This window comes from Artemia franciscana, unplaced genomic scaffold (assembly GCF_032884065.1).
Source record: "Artemia franciscana unplaced genomic scaffold, ASM3288406v1 PGA_scaffold_55, whole genome shotgun sequence".
NCBI classification, from domain to species: domain Eukaryota; kingdom Metazoa; phylum Arthropoda; class Branchiopoda; order Anostraca; family Artemiidae; genus Artemia; species Artemia franciscana.
In genome coordinates, this window is record NW_027062695.1 from 1,058,941 (window position 1) to 1,073,497 (window position 14,557).

Genomic DNA, 14,557 nt, shown 5'->3' on the forward strand with positions numbered 1-14,557 from the left:
TGCTTTGTGAACCGAGATTCGAGTGATTGTATGAGTTGGTCCACGAATGAGATGAAAAGGGAAACTCGATAGTAAAATTCTATGGGCTTTTCCGCTGGGATATCATGTGAGATGGCAATGGTGACCTCCAGTTCTTGGCATATGCACGTGACTTCCGAAAAGAGCTGACCGAACTTCTCTTCCGCCTTATTTCGTGTATCTTGAAACATTTATGTTATACTTTTGACATACTGAATACACATAGCTACATCGATGTTTTCTAACTGCAGCAGCTTTTACAAATTCAGTGTGTGCCCCAGAAAAAAAAATCCATCACAATGAGGGTCACTATATAGTCCAATAACAGGATGTTATGGAGCAGACATCTGGCTTTAAACGAACTCACGGAGTTCTCTATTTGTCCCCATATCTTCTAGGACCTTAAAGATCGGAACAACTAATTGCTTTGAAATCTGTGTTGCATCGTGTCTTTCGATCCATCGAACTTCGCACACGCCTTTCAGATTGACTTCAGTGTAAGTTTTTAAGACAGCGCTTCGCTTGGTATTGAAGTGAAAGAAATTAACTGTTTCACGAATAGCCATCATACAGTGTTTGATACCAAGGATCTTGCTCGAGTCCGTCAATACCACTTTCAAGGAATGGGCGACACAGTGAACATACTTGAAGAGTGGATATTCGTTCGTGATAAAAGCCTGGGCCCCTGACAAAAGCTTGCTCATGTTTGCAGCCACATCAAACCCTTGTCTCCAGCATAGTTTCATATCGAGACCAAGTTTCTCCATTCGACTTAGGATAAAGTAACCGATGCTTTCACCTCTCAAGTCTCTAACAACAGCAAACTTGAAAACTCTTGTTTGATTTGAAAAGTTTCGCTGCCCAAAAATCAAAGCCATAGAGCCATCTGTTCCTGCCTTGATATGTCGGTTGTCTCGTCGGCTAGGATGGAAAAAAAGAGCCAATTTCACTTGATCAACAATCTTTGCAGTAATGAGCTGTCCAAAAATATCATCTAGTTCGTTCTGAATTCTGGGGCTGAAGTATTAAGCATTGCCTGCACTATTCTCAATGCCTATTTTATTACTGGATCGTTTTTCATTCGATAGCTAAGCAACGTCCTAAAATTTACATCGTTTTTTACAGGCTCTACAAAGGTCATTCCCAGAATCCTCGTGTCCACGTAGTGCAAGTCCTTGCCGCCCAAACAACGGTATTGTTTCTATGATGTGATGAAGCCGTTTTTGCTTATTTCTATTTCACCTCTTTTCTGAGTATTCAAGACTTCCACTATAGAAGACTTTTAACTGCTCACTATTGCCAGACAACTTTCCTCCCAAACAACACCGTATTTATGGTAGGAGTTTGACTGATGTTTAGAATAGTCTTCCAGGGGGTTTCTCCAATTCACGTGAGGGTCCATGACAAGCTGCCCTAAATTTTGGGGAGACCCCCTTCCTTAATCACAAGCAAGCAAAGCACAAGCAACAAAGGGGAAACACCCTTTTCACTGAAGAAAATACTACCCAGCTGTAAGTATCCATCCAGCTAACTTGAAACTTTCTTTGTTTTTGAGCCTGTGAAATGAATTGAGAAAGGATAGTTTTTGTTTGGTTTAAAATGACTTTTCCATAAATTATACTATATTCCACCGGAACACAAAATAAATAAAGAAAATGTCTTCCATCGCAAACCGATCCTCTTCTTTTAAAAAAAGTTCCAATGTCAAGCTTAACGTCAATGTTTATTTCATCACCTTTGTCTGCTTCTACCTAAGGATTTGATATTGATTCTTGAGCTGATGTCGACGGTTCAGTTGCAACGGCAATGTTCAGCTGATCACTATTACCACTTTTTTCCGAGTCAAGCTCTCTAATTCATCGTTTTTACCCCAAAGCTGGAGAACAATTTTGATTTTTCGACATTTTCACACTTGTCCTATCTTTAGCAACACTTGGTTTCAGACTGTCAACTGAAAAGGCCTGGGTTTAATTGCAAGAATAACCGCTTCATCCCCTAGAGGACCATCCACGCACAGATAATCTTTAAAAACTAACGGTTAGCTCAAAGATTCCTTGACCAAGGGTGAGATGTTGGACAGGAAATGGATAAATACTATGGTGGTGACCCAGTCAGGTAATTACAGGCTGAAAAACATCGAAAACAATTAACAACTTATGTCTAGATCAGTAATATACCTCTATCCCTTATTCTGTCAGAAGCAACAGAAAATTATGGACAAACAAAAAATTGTAAGATTTCAGGCGGGCAGGCCCGATCCCCCCCCCCCCCCCCATTGCGTACGTCCCTGAAAATAGGTATAAAATCTAATTATGTATAAATTAATACTGTATGAAACTTGCCAAAGAACAAAAGTAGAAATATAAAGTCCATGTGCAAAGCCTATAAATAGGTATATATCCTACTGTATATACTTATAACTAGGTATAAAAACTTTAATTATAAAGTCTAAATAAAATTTATGTATATGTACAAATCATTAGCTACTGTGAGAAGCATACCAGAGAACAAAAGTAGGCATATAAAGTTTATGTACAAAGTCTATTTATATAGTTCGTATAAATTATATATATATATATATATATATATATATATATATATATATATATATATATATATATATATATATATATATTATAAATATATATATATATTATAAATATATATATATATATATATATATATATATATATATATATATATATATATAATATATATGTATATATATATAATATATATTCATATATTATAAATATATATATATATATATATATATATATATATATATATATATATATATATATATATATATATATATATATATATATATATATATATATATATAAAGAAGAGAAGAGTCTATATAGCAATTGTACGTGATCCTACTAACATCAACATCTAGAAACTAAGAGAAGTGCCTAATACCGGCGTCCACGGCAGAACAAACGACTCCACCTTAGCTTAACTATCTTGATTGTTTCTATTATTTTTCTTTTAGTGCAGTATCTAGAATACTGTCTTTTGGTACAGGAAAAAAGAGAAAAAAGTAGAGTTTGATTTAGACATTAGATCTTTCAATCGCTTGTTTCAACTTCTATAAAACAAATTTCATTCAAAATTCAATTTGCTTTCGGATCGCTTCCCAAAAGGAAGACTCAATTTCAAGACCTTTTAATAGCTTCTTGTCTAAGTGAAGCATCAAGAGAAACTGGGCTTTTCTATATATGACTCCAGAAACGAAGTTTCAACTTTAATGTTTCATCTTGATTTCGCAACGACCCCGATAAAAGCCATGGAAAGAGAATATACGTAGTTCATTTCAACCAGATCTAGGAGCGGAGGAGCTAGAGGGGCCAAGCGCCCCGGCAGGCACGCCTAGGGGGCGGCAAAACGAGCTTAAATTATAATGTTTTGGGCAAAAATTATAATATTTACAGTGTTGATGGTGCAGCTGGGAGCAGCACAGTCTAAAGTTGCCCCCCTCCCCCTGAAAAAACTTAGCTCCGTCTCTGTCTCATTTAAGAAGCCCTTTCTTGTCAGTGATACTTGGATTGTTCCGCAGTCAAAACCGCTTTTTTAAATTCAACGCCAAAATATATCATGACAAGACTGAAGGTAAGGATTAAGTCCTTCATCTTAATAAAAAAGAGCAAAGACCCGATAGTCTGTCTTTCTTAGACGTGCTAGGCACAAAAAAAAGAAAAAGGAAAAAGGAAAAAGCTGACAATAGATGTGTTTTTTTTCTGTTCACATTATCTTGAAAACAAGGCCATGGGAAAAAACAAAAATGAAAAATAAATATTTGCTATTTTGATTTTTCTGGTTCCTCTTGCTATGAAACTAGGAAAAAATAATAACAAAAGCGCGTCTTTAATAAATATCTGGTTAATGTAAGTCTTCAAATTTTTTATTATACTAATTTGATTTTTTCTTCTTTTTTCAAAATAGAAAAAAAAATCAGAGGATGATTTAACAGAAGAAAAAAGAGAAATAGGAACAGCTTATGTAGCATAATGTTGAACCTTCCTATTATCACTTAAATTGCTTTTGTTCATTATATATAAAAATAGAAATTGTAAAATATTATACGGTTATTAGTATTAATTTTATTTCAGTTGGATATTTACTTTACGTCAGGGATACGTAATTTTAGAAAAAACAGAGCATGCATAGACTTCCAAATTCAAATTCTTTATGAGTTAATTTAAATATATTATTCGTTATAACTTTCAAAATCGTTTGTTACAGCTTAGGGGGGTTTTAAAACCTACTTTTCAACCACTCAGAAGCCAACTTAACCGAATACAAAACAAATAGCAGAATAAGCCAAAAAAAAAAAGATTTGCAGCTGATTAGATTTTAATACACCTTCCAGCTGATGGAAAAATGTCTAAAATTTAGTGGCGTTTGCTAATGCTTTCGAACCACGATTTTCTTGCTTTTTCTTAATTGTGTGTGTTTTTTTTTTCCTGTGTGTTATCTTACGAGTTGACCCAATTTGTATTTATATTTTTACTGGACCTCATCGTGATATAGACCTTACCCATACTCCTATGTACTATTTTTCATAATCTCATTAATTTTTTTTTATTCAACTTTTTTTTAACGATATTTAATCTTATTGTTATAAATCTGCTATAGCTAGGAGAATATTTTAAGTTTAGAGAATGTTATTAATTTTCTTAAGTATTAAGGTTTAAATAAAACTTTCTTTTCAAAAATCATTTACAAAGGCAAAATGTTGTGTCGTTTTGTGGCATTTTTAATGTCGTTTTGTGGCATTTTAATTGGCATGTCGTTTTGTGGCTTTTTTAAGGAAATATTCTTGCAGCTGTATAAAGCTAAGGATCTATTTATTGATTTGAAAGTAAAATGTAAGAAAAATATTAATCGGATTAAATTAGCTTTTTTTCGAAAAAATTTTTCCTGAAGATTTTTTTTAGGAAATATTCTTGTAGCTTTATAAAGCAAAGGATCTATTTATTGCTTTGAAAGTAAAACATAAGAAAAAATATTAAGTGGATTTGGTCCATTCAGCTTCTTAAAACAAGTTCTAGGTATCAAAGATTCAGATTTTCGCAGCGAAAAGTTGATATTTTAAGTCCAACAGCAAGTTGATATTTTAAGTCCAACAGCAAGTCCTCCAAATAATAATGTAAAAAATACCTGAAGTAAGTTCAGAATTTGTCCTTCTATTGCAGTGACCCATTCATCTCTTTCTTCTAAACTCGATGCTTCGAAATGCCAGGTTTTGTTATCCAGCGAAACAATTTGAAACTCAAAACCGTCATATTCTTAAAAACAAGTAGAAGATATATATTTTGTAAGATCTTCTATAATCAAAAGTAATTGAATAAGAAATAAAACTTATGGATGTAATATCAATGATCAAACAACTTTATTTGCCTTCGATCCAACAAGTTTCCTTTTCTTCAGTAATTTGGAGAGGTTTATCGATGCATCGTAGGTAATTTCGAAGACCACACTGCCTCTCCATTACGATAAATAACAGTTCAAATAGGGATAAATCCTCTTTTTAGACAGCATAAAAGAAATAAATAAATAAAAAATATCCAGTACATTCTTTGATTTTTTTTTTTTTTTTTTTTTTTTTTTTTTTTTTTTTTTTTTTTAACAGTAAAAAAGGATTTGTCACTATTCAAACTGTTATTTACCGTTATCAATACAAACTATTCAAGAGGAGCTTCAACGACCTCTTTTCTTCTTCGCGAACTCTTACGGATTTTTTTTTCGAGGGATAGAGTATCACTGGACTTTATAATGTTTTTTTCTTCTATTTTAACGTTCTTTTATCAGTGTGTCTTATAAGTTATTCTACTGTTAATCATTCGAAAGCCCGTATGAACAATATATTCAATTCAACAGATATTCAAAACTGAAACAGCGACCAACATTTCTTTTTTCAAAATACTTAATAATGAACATGAACCATTTCTTTTATCGCAAACTAACCAGTTTTCCCAGCTTGGTTAATTTAATTCATAGGCCCATTCCAGCAGAGCTTGTTAGGACTTTGACTAAAGCGTTTATTTGATTGCTCCCCTCTTTCCCCAAAATTTATGTCCCAGCTTCAGTGAGATTGATATCGTCCAATACTTTCTCTTTTTCCTTCATGTAAGCCCTCCGTATCGGGATTGAGAACTAGATAGTGTTCCAAAAAGAGACTGACGAATTTCAGAGACATCTAATAGGAAAAAAAATTAGTCTAAATAATAGTAGATTTGTATTGTAAAAAAAAACTAAGTTACTCAAAGGGGATTGCCTCTTATTCTTCTTCAAGAAAATATTTTCAACGTTTTGGTAAGCTACCAATTTTTTTTCGCTGTTGTGTGTCATCAGACTAACAGTGTCACCACAAATTACAGTTGTGATCCCTCAGAATATCCTTGTTGATCATTATATTCCTCATAGAAACTTAACAACCACTGCTAAAGATTGTTTGGCTCCAGAAGTTTAGCTTATTGTGGGCCTAACAATTCAATAACAGTTATAAAAAACAATAAACAATAGATAAACAACACAATAAACAATAAACATAAAAAAATAATATAAATTAATTATGTAGCGCCTATTTCTAAAATAAAAATGGAAAAAGACTTGATGATTTTTATGGCTTCACTTAAGTGAGATCTGTTGTATCCAATATTTTCCTCTTCTTTTAGGTAACGTCTCTGTATTAGGATTGAGAGCTAGGAATTGTTACAAAAAGACAGTGATGAATGTTAGAGACATCTACTAATAAAAAAAGATTGCCCCTCGTAGATTTGTAAGACAAACAGATAGTTAGCCTATACTGAAACTAAAGTTGCGTTTCATAGAGGTTAACGCATTTGATCCTAATCAATTCATCAGAGTGACTAAAGTTTTATCTCCAAAGTGTTAGTGTATATTATAAAAAAAACGAAGAAAAAAAAATGTATTTTAGCTTACGAATTACACATAATTGAACATATAAGGTACTATGGAACGATGCTTAAAATAAAGTTTATAAACGCTATTTTTTTATCCAAATTTTTTTCAGACCATTTTTTTCACGTTTTGTTTTCGGTATCCTCTGAAACTCTTTTATCTTGTTAAATATGCACACTCAGATGTATTCAGGGTATGAAAATTGTAATTTCTTCACCTGCGTTCTCGACATTCAAATGAACGTGAAAAAAAAATATTCAGCAACAGAAAAACAATTGTTATTGTTGTTCTACTAGCGCTAAAGATTTCAGCACTTTTTAAACAGATTCCCTTCGAGAAGTCTAAGCTTGCACTGTTTTCCATAAATAAATAAAAAAATAAATAATAAAAAAGAAAACACCATAAAGCTTTTTAGCATTAAAAATATAAAAAATCTTTAATGACCTTCATAAAACATGCGTAAAAACACACCCCAAGAAACTAAATAACAGACAACGGATGTTTTTAATATTTTATCCCCCCCCCCTTCCCTCTTCCTCCTGCTTGAGATACAGTTTAATTTGTTAATATTTTTTTCTGTTCCAAGTGAAGTATGGCGTTTAAATTAAAAAATAAAGATTGATTGGGTGAGTACCTTCTGAATCTTAAAAAAAAACATATTAACGTAGTCAACGTTAACGTAGCAGCTTTTGACAACAAGTGCTTTTTTCATGAAGCCAAAGCCTTGGGATTTAGGTTCTGAAACTATTTTTGTACGTTCAGAGGATATTTTAGGGAAGAACACGGGCCAGATTTATGGTCGATTAATTCTTTAGCCTCCTAAATGGAAAAAATAATCTTATAGGCTTCACGTGGAGGGAGTTCAATTAAAAGTAGAGAATTGTAATATACCTTTTGGTAAAACAAAAAAGAGCTAATAAATCTTCGTTTCAGATTATCATCAGAAATTTTAGGGGCGCGAAACTTCAAATAAATAGTTTAATATTTATTATCATTTTGTAATTTTTGAAATTTATTTTTATTAAAATAAAGTAGACAGCGAAGTTGACATTAAGCATAAGAAAATTGAATCCCAAATTAAAAGTAAGATTTAAATAAATGATAAATTTTGTTAATAAATAAAAATTTTGTAATAATTGGCACTAATCAAGATTTTGTACCGGTCGAACGAGAGGCTAGAACCACCACTGCGAAAGCAGATATATCCGTATCTGCGAAACGCACAATTTCAGCCGGTAGTTGTTCGGCTCAAAAGGTAGTGCTGCCAGGTCTAAACCTTAAACAATCCACGGCATGATAATTTAGGGAAAATAATTTGACCTAAAATACAATGCTTAGAACCCTAGTTTCTATTACCGTACACAGTACCTATAACTCCCACTTTTTCTGACGTCACTGAACCTCAAGAGGTTTAGAGTTTAATCCTGCGTATTTCAGCTTTAAATCAATACAGTAAGCTACTTTTGGAGCAAAAGTAAATTTCTTTTAAAGAACTTTTCTGTTTTAAAATTTGATTTGTTTTATCTAAAAATATTAAACAGGATACACTTTCAGGAAAATAAGAAACATTCCTGTAAAGGAAGAGGAAATTTTGTTTAATTTTTTTTTTCATAGTTTTCAGAAAAGTAGAATGTTAGTGCAGTGATATTTGAGTGACAGAGCAAGAGGGAGATGTTACAAGTAAGAATATTATATTAAAAATGATTTTCCCAATTGAAAAAATTATTTATACCTCATGTCCATAGAATTATTGATTTTGTTACCAAAATTTATTTTCAATCATGCTAAATATGGTATTAGAAAACACCGCATTCAAAAAACAACTATTAAAGGAAAGCAGGAAACTCTTTTCAACATTCATATTATTTTGCTGTCAATACAGATACAGCTAAGCTTGCTGTCAATTTTATAAAAAACTACGCCCGCTTAGTTCTGAAAAGTGATTCTTGATATCAACAAATTCATAAATTGTAGATTTATGATAATTCTACGAAACAGTGTAGCAAAAAATGTATCATCAAACGTATCTATGGGAGTAAACCTTTCAAATAGGCGAGTAGCCGTTGAGCAATTGGTCAGGTTTGCATCAGGTAAGACCAGAATGTCAAGCAAAAGAATAAAGTTCGGCCATTCACTATATAAACCCAGTCGAATGGTCAAAATCTACCACAGACGTTTGTAATGGGGGGGGGGGGGGGTTACGGAAATGTTGGAGGTGGCAATACTTCTTCCGAAATCTTGGAGGGAGTAGGGACATTTATGTCTTTTTTTGAATGAAAATGCCAAAAACAGTATTTTGGAAATCTAGGGTACGTGTCCTCCCAAATTAGCACTGTTTTGGCGGGGGGGGGGGGGAGGGTCAAGGTCATATTACACAAATGTCAAGAGGCTAATGAAGTAAAATTAATGCCCGGTTCTTTATAAGAGATTGGGCTGTATTTTCAGCCTAGGTCCATGCAGGAGCGACCTTGAGATATGACACCATTTTGAAAGGAAAAAGATTTGCTTATACATCAATCAGCTCAAATCTGCATGAATACATCAAATACATCGAATCTGCACACTAAGACTAAAATTTTCAGATATCCCAAATAAGGGGTTTCAACCCTTTAACTATACTCACGTCCAACTACCCTAATGTGCGAGATTATCAACACCGATAACTCTGAAAGATTCTTTATTTTACCACTTTCAAAGACATCGGGATGAATTAGCTTAAAATAATCATATGTAAGTACTAATGTAAAAAAAGGGAAAGATCAAAAATGGAGTTTTTAAGGCCAGACGAAAATTTTGAATAAACAAACAAAGCGAATATTTCGAGAGGACAACCGCCTCTCTTCTTCAGCGCGAAACGAAATAATATATTCAAGGAAAGTTCTGAAGAAAAAAACAAACAAAACAGACGCGGAGAGTCAATGCAAAAAAAAAGATGAATAAAATTCAATAAAAGCCAAAAATCAAAACCAAATACCTGAAAACGAGCCATTCATCAATATCCACATTTGCACAAAATCCAAAAAATTATGAACTACCATCGACGGATACTAGCGAACAATTAATAACTAGCTCGCTAATATCCGTCGATGGTAGTTCATTTTTTAGATTTTGTGCAAATCGTGGATATTGGCGAATGACTCGCTTGATGGTTGTTACGTATTTGGTTTTAATTCATATAATTTTCGGCTTTTATTGAATTTTATTCATCTTTTAATTTTTTGTTTTTTTTCTTGTTTTTTTTTTTTGTTTTTTTCTCACTTTGACGTTCCATGTTGTTAAGTTGGTTTTTTATTCGGCACTTTCCTTGATTATGTTATTTCGTTTGGCGCTGAAGAAGGGAGGCGGTTGTCCTCTCGAAATATTCGCTTTGTTTGTTCAAAATTCTCGTTCGGCCTTAAAAACTCATTTTTTCGTTTTATTTTTTTCTACATTATGGCAGGCCAATGTGGTTTAAAAAATTATCTTCGTAAGCACTAATAATGTGTAAAAAATCAACTAATTGGAATTAATCTATATGAACTGGGATACGGACAATATCTTCTCCTACCTTCCAAATCATTAGCTTTATTTCCACTGCTCTTCATTCGTCTATGTCTTTTCTTGACGTTAGGTGTTTCTAGTCTACATGACTCTTCTGTGCTCAAGTCTTCACTGAAAAAAAGGAAAAGAAAAATTAATCTTTAAAATCAAAGTTCCACTTTCAAATTTCGGGAGAATTTTTCACGGAGGGGGAATCAAGTACTTTTGATCATCGTACAGTCTGCCAAGCATAATGTAAATATTTGCACTGTAATTTAAAGTTCATATAATGTTTAATATTATTGGGGAATTAACCCCATTCCCCTAATCCAAATGAAGAAGGATAATAAAATGACCCTACAAATACGTGCTTTGCGCAAAATATTAAATCTGCAGTGGCCATAGGCATTGCAGTCACTACTTCTGAAACAGACTCAGCCACAAAATCTGCCATTAGAACGATGGGGGGGGGGACCTGGCTATGCAACCAACTACTGAAATATTGTAACGACCCAAAAATATAAAATCCACAAAAAAACCTAGCCTCACCAGTCTCTAGATCCTCAGCAACCTTAAGCAAGAGATAACCTGTAAAAGAGGCCAAGATGAATTTACTTTTTCATAGTTTCGTCTATTGCGAGCAATATGATACTATTTTAGGCACAATAGGAATCTTTTCAAAAGAATTCACTAAACTGGAACATTTTGATATGAAAATCTTTTTTTTGTGGGGGGGGGGGGGGGGATTTCAGAGCTTCTCTTCTTGGATTTACTTTCAGGGAGGGGGATAGGGATTTTGTTGTCACAAGAGATCTTGCCAAATAGTAATTGTACAAAACTGATAGGGCATATCTTTACTTGAAATTTTATCTCTGTCACCATTTTCAAATAGTAAAGGAGATCCTACTTTTATAAAATGTCATATTCCTCTATTCTGTCTCAGATATAACCAAACTACTATTAGGTAAACCTATAAAATAGCCATTCGGTTTAATATATCCCATTGATCTTTACAAATCTACTCGTTTCTGAAGGCACACTCCCATGCGGGAGTTGTTTTGTTCTTAAATAATTACTATACAGTATACGATCTAATTGTTTTGAAAGCAACATATAAAAATTAATTGATAGAGGCTTTTTTCACAAAAAAATTAAAGAGCCAAGTTAAACCTCGAAATAAAGAGAGATTACTCTGCACATTAAAAAGTTGCCATGCCTCTCAGCCCTCCACTTTTTCTGCCACACTTTAATTTGCGATATGCTCGAGTCCTATTATAGCCCCACACGTGGAAAACATTTCAACTAAGCACACTTACAGCGCGAAATATGTGTCCCGTTAACATTTTGCCGAGTTGATCTATGTCCAACTTAGAAGCGCTAAATTTGTGATGAACTAATCAGAATAAAGATAAAAGAAATATTTTTTTTTTTTTTGTAAAAGATGGAATCTTGTTTCTCAAAAGATGGAAAAGCAGTTTTCCTATTTGTAAGATGAATCTCGTAGAAGATTTAAAGACAAATGTGGGAACAAATTAGCGTTGATACAAGCTTCACAAACTAATTTCATGACCTTTGGATTGCCCTTGATTTGCTCGCTTCGGTTGCCCTTCGCAACGGGTTCGAACGTTGATTTGCCCTTTTTCGCTTCGGTAGCACAAGCGTGACGTTAGAACAAAAGAATAACAACGAAAAAGTCACGAATTTGAGCATTTTGATGCGCGACTGTTGTCTGGCTCAGGCATTATACTGAAAACTTCAAATGCAAAAGCTCTTTAATTCCATAGATTTTAGTTATCTAGTGTCTTTCCATAAATTTGAGCTAAAAATTTAGCACTTTCGGTCCTACTGAAAGCACTCTACATTACAACAAATATACTAAATTCAAGAAATTAATTCCTGGAGTAAGAAATAAAAATCATAAAATGTATACACAGTAATATACAACAATAAAATATGTGCAATAAATACACAGCTGATTTTTTTTTTTAAGAAAAGCATTTATTGAACTTCAATGTAGAGAGAGTTGAGAAGGCAGAAATGCTCCTTATACTTAACCTTGCTCTTTACTTTTGTGAGATAGCGTTTTTTTATTCTTAAAAGAATGTACCAGAAACGAAAGAAAGAAGGAAAGAGAGAGAGAGAGAGAGAGAGAGAGAGAGAGAGAGAGAGAGAGAGAGAGAGAGAGAGAGAGAGAGAGAGAGAGAGAGAGAGAGAGAGAGAGAGAGAGAGAGAGAGAGAGAGAGAGAGAGAGAGAGAGAGAGAGAGAGAGAGAGAGAGAGAGAGAGAGAGAGAGAGAGCTTTAGAAGCCTTTCTTTAGAAAAAAAAATCCTTCGTCTCAAGTTATTTTTATCTTTCAATGACATGTTGATAAATAAAAGTAACACAGGGAGCTGGTTACCAGCATCATTTAATAAATTATCGCGTCTACATCTAGCTGTAGACTGGTTCCTCACCTTCCATTGACGACTTTATTGGCTCCACCCTCTTTAAGGAGCTCATAGGCTGTTAGGAGTACTTTATCTTTCTTGTCTTTTCCAATCAAAGGAATGTTATAACCTAAAAGAAAAATGATATATGAACACAAATAGATATAGAAGATAAGAATGCCAATGGTACCGTAATAAAACACCAACTTATGTTATCCCTAAGACTGTGTCAATCTAATTGTCTTTGCCAAAAATGTTTTGTAAAAAAGGTTTTGGGCTGTTCCTGCATCACTGGTTTTCAGGTCCTCGAAAAGTTTTCATCGCCTCTTATACACTATTAAATAAAAAAAACAAGTTTTTTCAACTGAAAGTAAGGAGTGACATCAAAACTTAAAACGCACAGAAATTACTTCGTATATGAAAGAGGCTGCTTCCTCATCAACGCCCCGCTCTTTACGCTAAAGTTTGACTCTTTCTCTCAATTCTTCTTTCTAAAACAGTAAAAAACTTTAGCGTAAAGAGCGGGGCGTTGATGAGGAAGCAGCCTCTTTCATATACGAAGTAATTTCTGTGCGTTTTAAGTTTTGATGTCACTCCTTACTTTCAGTTGAAAAAACTTGTTTTTTTTATTTAATTTCTGAACGTTTTTGAATCAATACATGTTTTGATTTTGGCTCTCCGCAGAGGAATGATCAAAACGAAATTTGCATATTTTTTTTTTGGCTCAATGGCTTTCTCATAATTTTGATCGAATGATTTTGAGAAAAAAAGAGCGGGGGACGAAGCCTAGTTGCCCCCCGATTTTTTGGTTAATTAAAAAGGCAACTAGAACTTTTAATTTTTTACGAATCTTTTTATTGGTAAAAGTTTTACATAACTTATAAATTAGCTTACGTAAAGAACTTTTGTATTCTCATGTTTTTATTACATATATGAGGGGATTCGCCCCATCGTCAGTACCTCGCTCTTTACACGAAAGCTTAAATTTTATCCCAATTCATTAAGAATGACCCCCTGAATCACAAAAGCCGTAGAATAAGTAGTTGAAATTACCGAAAATACTTTAGCGTAAAGAGCGAGGTATTAGAAGGAGGTGAGCCCCTCATATGGGTAATAATTTCTGTTTGTTTTAAGTTTTATTGCTGTTCCTTACTTCCAGCTGAAAAAGCTTTTACATTTAATTTTTAAATTGTTTTTTTTTTTAATAATGCTAGTAAATCCTGCTCTCCCTTCACGGAAATTTTCTTCTCCCATTACAAATTCTCGAAGGAAAGTTCCCCCAGCATATCCCCCTCTTCTCAACCCCTCCCCCAAACCAAAAAAATCCTCCTGAAAACGCCTGTATACTTCCCAATAACCATTACTATATGTAAGCACAGGTCAAAGTTTGTAACTTGTTGCCCCTCCCACGGGGACTGTGGGGGAGTAAGTCGTCCCCAAAGACATAGTTATAAGGTTTTTCGACTACGCTGAATAAAATGGCTATCTCAGAATTTTGATCCGTTGACTTTGGGAAAATAATTAGCGTGGGAGGGGGCCTAGGTGCCCTCCAATTTTTTTGGTCACTTAAAAAGGGCACTAGAACTTTTCATTTCCGTTAGAATGAGCCCTCTTGCAACATTCTAGGACAACTGGGTCGATACGATCACCCCTGGGGAAAAAAA

The 14,557-nt window shown here is 33.7% G+C and overlaps 1 protein-coding gene across 3 annotated transcripts in view; it reads right to left on the reverse strand.

Annotated features, from left to right (window-relative positions):
* LOC136042010 (arf-GAP with GTPase, ANK repeat and PH domain-containing protein 1-like) overlaps positions 1–14,557 on the reverse strand; it is a 223,948-nt gene that overhangs the window by 56,160 nt on the left and 153,231 nt on the right. For all 3 annotated transcript variants that reach the window (XM_065726849.1, XM_065726846.1, XM_065726847.1), the window contains 3 exons: positions 12,921–13,023; positions 10,496–10,599; positions 5,185–5,312 (listed from right to left, as the gene is read on the reverse strand). In XM_065726849.1, the coding sequence (XP_065582921.1) occupies positions 5,185–5,312; positions 10,496–10,599; positions 12,921–13,023 (335 nt within the window). The remainder of the gene's footprint in view (positions 1–5,184; positions 5,313–10,495; positions 10,600–12,920; positions 13,024–14,557) is intronic.